The sequence below is a fragment of the Salvelinus sp. IW2-2015 genome, linkage group LG2 (assembly GCF_002910315.2).
Source record: "Salvelinus sp. IW2-2015 linkage group LG2, ASM291031v2, whole genome shotgun sequence".
NCBI classification, from domain to species: Eukaryota; Metazoa; Chordata; class Actinopteri; order Salmoniformes; family Salmonidae; genus Salvelinus; species Salvelinus sp. IW2-2015.
In genome coordinates, this window is record NC_036839.1 from 14563917 (window position 1) to 14573559 (window position 9643).

At 45.3% G+C, this 9643-nt stretch overlaps 1 protein-coding gene across 4 annotated transcripts in view; it reads left to right on the plus strand.

Moving 5' to 3' along the window:
• Nucleotides 1–9643, plus strand: part of LOC111974930 (E3 ubiquitin-protein ligase ubr3) — a 50735-nt gene that overhangs the window by 29431 nt on the left and 11661 nt on the right. For 2 of the 4 annotated variants that reach the window (XM_024003014.2, XM_024003032.2), the window contains 7 exons: nucleotides 1847–1996; nucleotides 2871–3004; nucleotides 3831–3941; nucleotides 4086–4298; nucleotides 4611–4747; nucleotides 6704–6789; nucleotides 9446–9548. In XM_024003014.2, coding sequence (XP_023858782.1) covers nucleotides 1847–1996; nucleotides 2871–3004; nucleotides 3831–3941; nucleotides 4086–4298; nucleotides 4611–4747; nucleotides 6704–6789; nucleotides 9446–9548 — 934 coding nt within the window. The remainder of the gene's footprint in view (nucleotides 1–1846; nucleotides 1997–2870; nucleotides 3005–3830; nucleotides 3942–4085; nucleotides 4299–4610; nucleotides 4748–6703; nucleotides 6790–9445; nucleotides 9549–9643) is intronic. The other 2 variants (XM_024003023.2, XM_024003040.2) reach the window with 1 other exon arrangement.

Genomic DNA, 9643 nt, shown 5'->3' on the forward strand with positions numbered 1-9643 from the left:
GGCATCCTTTCCCCAATATAGTGCACTACTTTTTACCAGAGTCCTATGGGTCCTGGTCAAAAGTAGTGCACTATAAACTAAATAGGGTGCCATTTGGGAATTGTCTCTAATCTCCCTCAGGCTAACTGCTGTCTGGCTGGCTACAAGTTTCACATACACAACATCCACCTCACATACCTCTACTGTATTGGCACAACTAGGGGCAGACAGAGATGCGCATTAACTTCAWTGATAATTGTGTTTTCTGATTTTGTCAAAAGATGTAATACAACTAAATGTATTGGCTATATGCTTGAACAATATACATGGAGAATGTGCACTGCCGTTGAAGAAATCTACCACAGCTAAGACTCTTGTGATTTGAGTTAGTACTTTCACTATTTTTCTTATTTTTTTGTAGGTGTCTCGGCTGACATTAGCCCACATTTATTGAACGGATTTAGCTTGTGTTTGTGTCTTATCAGTATAAAGAATGGTCTTGACTTCTCATGGGCTACATTTGTTTCACAGATTTAAATCAAAGGTCACAGATAATATAAATATTTGCACTGGAATTTTTACCAGACAAATTCGTCCAACAGTAAGAGCATCTGTTCAAGCATTAATCTCCCGGTGCTGCTTTTAAATAGAGTTTGTAGATAGCTGTACCGACAATCACGCTACAATATTAACTGTAGGATTTTACACGTGTGTATAGTAGAGAGAAATAGCATAGCAACTTAGCAAGGCGGTAGTCCTGCATAGCAACACGGGTGTCCTTGTCTCCCAGCCCTTCTCCAGCTCTGTGTGTGTGCTGTGTATACTGAGGGCCTGAGGCCTGAGCTGTTCCATTGACATCTAATGCAAACTGTTTATTTCCCCTGGAACACACTGACCTCTCCTGAGATCATATTGCACCCTGAAGCAATAAATCAATTCCAACACGGGTTGACATTTRTACGCAGAATCTACTGTTCAAATTGAACACGGTCTTTAACATTTTAAAACTAATTTCACATCAGTAATTAATCTCTAGCGCCATGCCAATCCCTTGGACAGAGGAKGCAGAGAGCTGAAGTGTGGTTATTGGAAGCATTGATGCTAGGCACAGTCCGATGTTTGTATTCCTTTCCACTACAGTACAGTGAGTGGTGCTCTAATGCACACATTAGGTGAAGTGGTAATGTGCGTACTAATGCAGTGACAAGGTTGTCTGAAAGCCTCCTGTGCTTTTGTCAGTGCCTATCCTCTTTACCCACCCTTTCTCATCCTGTATTTGAGAAAATGCTCTTGGGAAAATACATGCTTTTTCACCAAAGTGGAAATGTCGAGACTTGTGTTTGCTTCACTCTAATAGAACTAGTCATTGATTTGCTCTGAGTTAGCAAAGAACAAGGTAATTGAGCATGGTATTATTTCTAGGCAGGAATGTGAGCATATCTGCCGGTGACCACCTCTAATGGCATTTTATTAGCACCCGGTTTTAGCCGGCCCCAAACATTTACATTTAAGTCATTTAGCAGACGCTCTTATCCAGAGCGACTTACAAATTGGTGCATTCACCTTATGACATCCAGTGGAACAGCCACTTTACAATAGTGCATCAAAGACTGCAGAGTTTCACACCACATTACCCTCCTAAAGTTTAATTTTTAATTTTTTGCACATTGCTTGCCAATATCTATTCCAATGTGTCTTCTCGCTTTAAGTTTAATGTCAATTGATRAGAAAATCTGTTAATAATGCAAAATTGCTATCCAGCTCCAACATATCATCTAGATACGATGCATTTTCTGATGAAGCTTTTGAATGTGGTTATTAATCAAGTGTTTTATTAAAGACCCAAGAGTAACTCTTTGTCTGTCAGAATCCCCGGATGCTGAAGCAGCCATGGACCTGGGGGCCTCTGAGGTGATGGAGTCTGAGGTCCTCTATGACTGTGTGATCTGTGGCCAGAGTGGCCCTTCCACTGAGGACCGGCCCACTGGCCTGGTGGTTCTCCTCCAGGCATCGTCAGGTAATACTGCACTGTATCCCCCTCAGTGTGTCACACATCTGAATTAATGGCCTACACCGTCTGCCTTTCTTACCACTGTCCTGATTTGTTGTTCAATTTCAACCACCTACAAATGAACTGGCAATACGGAGTCAAATTTAAAGGTAGTGTATTTCATTGATATGAAAATCTACTTCCCCCATAGCACAGCCCTTGCCTGTTAAAAGATACACCGTTATTCATGGCAGCTTAGCACCAGCGTATTGGAAAATCACATTTTAATAGGTAGGTTAGCTGTTGTTTTAATTGGCTCATTTATCATTCATGTTGATCCCTGGCCGAGTTTTCATACTGCCTTTCTATGCCGTGCTGCCGGACAGGATCATTCACTGTCATGAAAATAGACGGGATGTTTGATTAGTAATTAGTTGCGGTTTGGGAACGCTCGCCGCCTCGAGGTCAAAAGAACACCTTATATGATCTGCCACCTGCTATTTCATATTACGCCTCTCAAAAGACAGTGTAAACACTAAGTGAATTATCTGTCAGATCCTTTTCATAGCCTTAATCATTTGAAGCAGAATTATTTTTTTTTTTTTCAGGCTGCCACTGATTTACTGAGTGGATGTTTGGGATATTAGCTGTCATTATCAACTGACGTATCAGTCACTATCCTCTGTTCRTGATGTGGAAAGGGGAAAATATCTGCGTTTGACTACAGGCACGCCTAAAACGTGACGTGTTCTCCAAGCAATCATTGCCCTTGATTTGTTTTATATAAATGTTATGTAGATCTATAAATGGGAGTCTGAGAGCTCATTACTCATGCTAATACATTTATAATAAAGCTCATTGTCACTCACTGTGAGCCCCCGTGCTCTGATTTTTGTTTCAGTGCTGGGACACCGATGCAAGAGTGACGAGACGAAGAAACTGCCTACCACTGACGATGAGCACATCTACCCAGCGGACACGTGCGGGGCAGCTCACGACGTCAGACTCGCTCTCATGCAACGCTTCTTCAAAGATGTAGGTGTCTTGACTGACGCACCCAGTCACTTAAACACACACTCTCTCTACCTCGCACCTTCCGCCCCCCCCCCCCACTCTACTTCTCCCTTGTGTCCTTGGCTTGGATCTAGCTAGTAAAGGCTCACTGTAACACAGTGAAGCGTTTCAATGTAAGCACTACCGTTTTTCTGAAGTCTTTCTCTAAGCCTATTTTATGCACATAAAGAGTGGATTCCCATCATGCATGTTGAACCGTTTCCTCCTGAGCTGGGTTCAGGTGATTCAGCAGCCCAGCCCCCAGCCCAGTGTTCCAGCCTGCCAGTCTGTCAGCAGCTCCAGACTCCAGCAGCCAGAAAAGAGAGAATTGGTCATGGAGGATTAAGACCTCCTGACAGAGCTTCTCCTCCCTCACTCCTCCTCTACCCCTCTCTGGGAGCTTTGAGGCAGTTAGTCAGCGTGACAAAGAAACACTGCCACAGTCTTCGGGTGTTAGCTGCACTGCTGTTCTGCCATTTCTTGTCACTTTCTCCAGAAAAGGCTCCTCCTGCCTTTTTCGCACATAAAAATGCTGCTGTAGAAATGTAGTTAAATCAACTTCTTGTATATATTTCTGTCAAAGGAGGCTGCTGAGGGAAGGACGGCTAATAATAATGTCCGGAACAGATTGTATGGAAATCATGTGTTCGATGTATTTGATACCATTCAACTCATTCCGCTCTAGCCATTACCACGAGCTCGTCCTCCCCAATTAAGGTGCCACCAACCCCCTGTGGTTTCTATTCTACCGTTATGGAACTTAAGAGACTCTTATTTGTCTTGAGCTGTTCTCTTGTCTGTTTCGCAGAGTTCCTGTCTGCAGTCGGTCTCAATAGGCTGGGATGGGGGTGTGTATGTGCAGACCTGTGGACACACCCTGCACATAGACTGCCACAAGTCCTACATGGAGTCTCTGCGGGTAGGGGTATCCTTATGAAAGTATGAATTGACATAAGGGTCATAACATAGGACAGTCCTACCTGCCCTGTTTCCTGTAATAATCACACATATTATTTTTTTATATATATATATATATATTTATTTATTTATTTATTTTACCCAGAATGACCAGGTGCTGCAGGGCTTCTCTGTGGATAAGGGCGAGTTCACCTGCCCACTGTGCAGACAGTTTGCCAACAGCGTGCTGCCTTGCCGCCCGGGCCGGAGCACCGAGGTGGTCAGCTGGCACATGCCCACCAACAAGAAGACCGCTGTGCTGGTGAAGGAGGTGGAGGACCTGCAGGAGCAGCTGGGGCTTTTCCCAGTAAGCACCACTGTAAGGCAGAGAGATATACACCGCTTCACCCAAGTCTATCCCCTTGACCCCGATCACGCCATCTTAACACTTCCGGACAAATGAGACTGACGCCAACAGTATTGTAGCTGTTTTTGTGTTACTCCAGTTTGGCCTCAATACATATTTCACCTGTCATCTCCTGCCAAACATTTGCTATGGTTTGTTTCATGTACTCTCCCAATGATTTGCAAATGCATACATGTAGGTGGCCATTTATGTCAATATTACCATAGTCAACAACATTTCAAAATGGAGATCCTGCTTCGTCACTTTGCAACCTTTCCCTTCCAGACGGAGTCCAACCTGAGTAAAGAGATGGAGTCGGTGATCAAGGACATCAAGAACACCACCCAGAGGAAGTACATGGACTATGGCAAGAACCCCGGTTCCCCTGACAACGACTTCCTCTTCATGTACTCTGTGGCCAGGTGAGGGACATYACGCAGTCAAAATGTCACCACAGACTCCTCTGAGATGCTTCAAAATAATGAAACCAAAGAGAAACTCCATTTATCACAGTCATATGGAGAATTTTCCATTTCCAGCTCCATGAGACTAAGTGAAAGTGCACCTGGTAACATATGGTGTGAGTCGTGCAGGCCTGGGAGATGAGCAATGGCCTGTGTTCCCGTGGCTAGTGACCCCTATGCGTGATCCAATCAGACAGGGAGGTCCTCCTACAGCTCTCTTTTATGCAGCCCGCTGACTCTAGTCTTGTGGCCTCTGGCCAAAACACTGGCTACCTGGCCTGTCTGCTCCTCTCCTTTTGTGCTCTGAAAGCCAGCTCCCTGCCTTGCATTACAATGACTGGGCACAGAAAGAGAACTGCAACATTTCCTGAGTTTAGCCTAGTTGTATTTTTGTTTTGTTGCATTTATCCATTGAGCGCACTTCTTCGCTTGAGGGCCGCTTGAAAAGGCTTTTGTACAATATCTGTAGTGTACAGTCGGAGCGTATTGAATTTTAGTCTTTGTACCTGCACCGGATATATAGATTACTTGGTGTTTTTTGAAGTTGCTCGGTAGCTGTGAATGTTTTTTTGATTGGCTTTATTCATACCTCTGATTGTACTGCAGTGTGGGGCTGGAGGTGTCGCTGGAAATTCTTCTAAGCAACATTGGCAGCTTTGTCAGTTGACGCTGCAGTAAAATGGTATTGACTGGTTGGTTCCACCATCCTTTATTACCTCTGACTGTATGGGTTTAACGCTCTGCCGTTCTTCGACTGATTTTTGAGCTCTTTTTCTCCAGAGTACTTATTCACAGTTTTGTTGGTTCTTGTGTTTGGACACGCTCCTCTAAATGACGTTAAATGYTGCTTTTATCATCGTCTGAAATTGATAATGCGTTACAGGGACTAGAGAATGGAACTGTCATTTCTATTCTCTCACCATAGGCAAAGGGTTGTGGGATGCCCTTGGCCCCTCCCAGTCTCCTCCCCCTCACCTTTTTCTCTCAACCTGTGCCCTGCAGAGAGAAGTCCTTGCTCCCTGTGTCTGGGTGCCTGTTGGTTTTCACAATTTCAGTGAACAGCGCAAATTGCCTGAGCAGTGGAAAATTCCTCTGTCGGAAGGGRGCTCTTATCAGTAGCAGCCAGATGAAGCTCGGCATGGCTGCATTATCTATGTGAAATTGCTTTTTCTCCCAGGAAGCCCGAGGATTTGCCCCCACCTCCCCAGCCTACGGGAGGAAACGTCCAGTGGCAGGATCAAAACAACCCCTGTTCAGTCTAATTTAAGCGACACCTATCTGCTTTTAATATCAATTTATTCTCTAATGGTCTTACTTTTTTTCTTTATTTGGTGGCAGAAATTGAAATATTAAATGAAATGTGTTTGGATATGCATGGGAAATTCACAGCCGAGATTATACAAGGGAAACTGGATGGAACAGCTTTTATGCCAATGGACTAGCTATTTAAATTTTTTGTTATTGATATGAAATAGCTGGTACAAACACAACAGCCAATGTCTGCTACATCTTCTATATCTGATATTTCTTATAAAACGGGTAAATAGAGGTTTAGTCAGTAACCTCACCAGATATTGGTGATAATTTCGCTAGTTGAGCCCTCCCGTCTTAGGCCGCTACGAGCCCTCCCGTCTTAGGCCGCTACGAGCCCTCCCGTCTTAGGCCGCTACGAGCCCTCCCGTCTTAGGCCGCTACGAGCCCTCCCGTCTTAGGTCGCTACTGCAATAGCAGGTAGATGACATGAAGGAATGTTAATAGTCCACTGTTTTGTCCTGTTTCTGAATGGGGGGGATAAACTCCTGTCAGACTACCTGAGCTAAAAATGGCTGTGAAAATGCCCCAAAATCTTCCTCTTGTCCCACTAAGCCCTAGCAGTTGACTGTGTGTGTACTTAGTAATGGTTGTTTTCCTCAGGACAAACCTGGAGCTGGAGCTGGTGCACCGTGGAGGGAACCTGTGTGCTGGAGGAGCCAGTGCTGCAGCCAAGCGCTCCTGTCTCAGTGAGTACACCACTCCCCTCGCTTCTCACTAGATTAACATGCATGAAGCCTCCTTCCGTCTACTCGGTGCTATATGAAGTGTGTTGCCCTCTACTCGACCACTAAGCTATAGTGTACATCCGAAGTTGACCTTGTGTAAAGCCATTGACCCATGTGTCGTATACCAACAGTTTGAAATATTTTTTTAGATTCAAAGAGATTAGAATGAAGCATTTTAGTCTTTGTTCTTTTACGATAAGGTCCATTGGAATTTAGGCTGATTATGGGGACTTGAGGGAATCGGAGGTGGTGGGAAAGCCTTGTCCCAACGGCCCTTGTGTAATAAAGTGTCTGAGGTGAGATTGAAGCCGCTCGTCCATGTAACCGTTGGACCGTTGGTAAAGATTGTCGATTTAGCAGTGGTAGGGAAGGAGAGATGCTATCCCAAGTGAGCTGTTGCCGACTCTTTCTGCCGTCAGGGTAAATGAAGCAGACGAACGTGTCAAGTGCTGTTTTAGTTGATTGTGTGGCAAGGGTGGTCCACTCTGGGGTGGACTGGAAATGAAGACCGAGTGATGTCGCCGTCTTGAGCGGTGTGACTGCCCGCTGTGACAACAATGCCGAAGACAAAGCCTCCGACATTGGTGGTCGATTGGAGGACGACACACACTTYTGCTCAGAGGTGCAGACGAAGATGCGAGGTTCTGATTTTTGGATGGTCGACTCAAGATGCCCAAGGCGTTTCTCCTTGGTTCTACTTTGTCTGTCATTTGAACTTGACCTTTTTTGATGTGTTTAACATTATGTTCTATCAGAGCTGAGCCTGGGGATGAGAGCAGTCCATTTTCCTGCTCTGTTTAATTAGTCTGTTTAGTGGCGATAAATTCGTGCTGCTCTCTGCTCTAGTGAGACGCCTGTCATCCTTGAGTGGGGCAAAAGAGATTTCACACTAGAGGACTGTCGTTTTCTGAGCTACATTAACTTGTGTAGCCACGCCGGCGGCCACATTTACTCAGTTGCAGTACATTAGTGTTGCCACTTCGTAGGGAATGGGATATGGAAGGGGGTACAGGGMACATGCGCTAACTACTACAACCCAAGGGGGTTCCTAAGCCCATATCCCACAAGGCACTTATATCGTTTAGCTGATGAGGATGTCATGGGCTGGAGAGTGGAGCCGGCACTCTCTCTCGTGTTAAATCAACTGTGGAGAGTCCACCTTCAAATGGCTCGCCTCTGGTATAGCTGCCATTTTTGAATTAGGCAAGTCTAGTGATGTGGTCTTTACAGTGAAGATGGCCTTCAACGTCCAATGCAATACTGTTATGGTAGGTGTCGGCCTATCACGATGAGATGTGTCCAAGAGAATTTCTCATTTGAAGTGTTTGTCCGCAGGAGGGTGGGTGTTAAAGTAATCTAATCCCAACATAAGTCACACAGCCATTACAAATCTATATCGGAGGGATGACAAGTGCGGGGGTAAAGATCATAGCAAATAGCATGAGCTTTAATAGAAAGCAGAGCCAGATCAATATCTGACGGCAAACTGAATACCTCTCTTTTGGTGCTGTCAGACCGTGTGTCTGTGGGGGGGTACAGAGCACAGGACATCGCAGCAGACTGGGAGAGGAGAACAGGCACATACCAGGCAGGGGCTGACTGATGGAAGAGGTGTTAGCCATGCGAGCAGCAATTGAAGCCTGGTTCCCTGCCAGCTTGAAGGGCATTGGCTGGTGATCCTTCCTAGCACAGTGTCACTCCACATATCTTCGTCCTCTAGTGGAGGGACTCTAACCCCATCTGACAGACGGAGGGACTGAAGCAGAGTCACTCACCTCCTTCGACCTCTGGGTCGTATCCTGCTGTAACCATGTGTCAGCTGTAGAGGGCAGTGTTGCTCTAGTTTGACAGCCGTGTGAGCCAACTCACCCGAAGGTCCACATTGCAGCACTGGAATTCAATGTTTTGCTGCATTACAGCTCTGTCATAACTATCAGAAGAAATATATATCTATTGGGCTACAGGTCTGTTGGATGTAAAGAACTGTGTTAGTATTTCAGACCACTTGGTTGTTCTTCGTGAGAGAAAGTAGCCAACATGATCGCAGGTCTCTATATTAGGAACATATGGTTTGTTATTGTATGCTTTTACAGGTGTAATTTTGAAATGTTTTTTTTTTTCTCCAAATTTCAAATAGACATTTAACTCTGGTTCTAATGAGCACTACCTTAGTGGGCCATTAAGGAGAAGTAGATGTCATGAGTTTTTTTGGTGTTAATATTAAAGGAGGACATTGTTCCAGGAGGAGATTACATTTTTTTTGTGTGTGTGAGAGCGAGAGAAAGGTTTGGCGCTCTTCATGTTCCATTAGTTCCACAGTGAACAGGTGTGACTCCTGAGCAGAGAGGATAGCTGGGAGCGGAGTAGTGCCGTCTATCCATCTGGCCTGTTTTGTCCCAGCCGCTACCCAGTCAAACCATTACGCTCAGTGCAATCAGTTCAAGTCAACTGCATCTGTCATTTTGATACACTCATAGCTTGGTGTTCCAGTAGGCACTGGCCAATGGACATGCAGGTGGCCAGCTACAGTTAGCCGTCTCATATCTGCTCCAGTGTTTTGATCTATCTGGCTGACCATTTAAATCCATGTGTTTTTCTTTTTTCTTCTGTCTTTCAGATCAGCTTTTCCATGTGCTTGCCATGCACATGCGTCTGTACAGCATTGATTCTGCGTACAATCCCTGGACCAGGTTGACCCAGGTGGCTCAGAGAAGAGACGAGTGAGTGACGGCCATCCTAAAGCTACACTACACAGACATTCGGTACTCTACTCTCACCTGTCCTCGCCCTGCAGGTCCACTACACACACTGAACC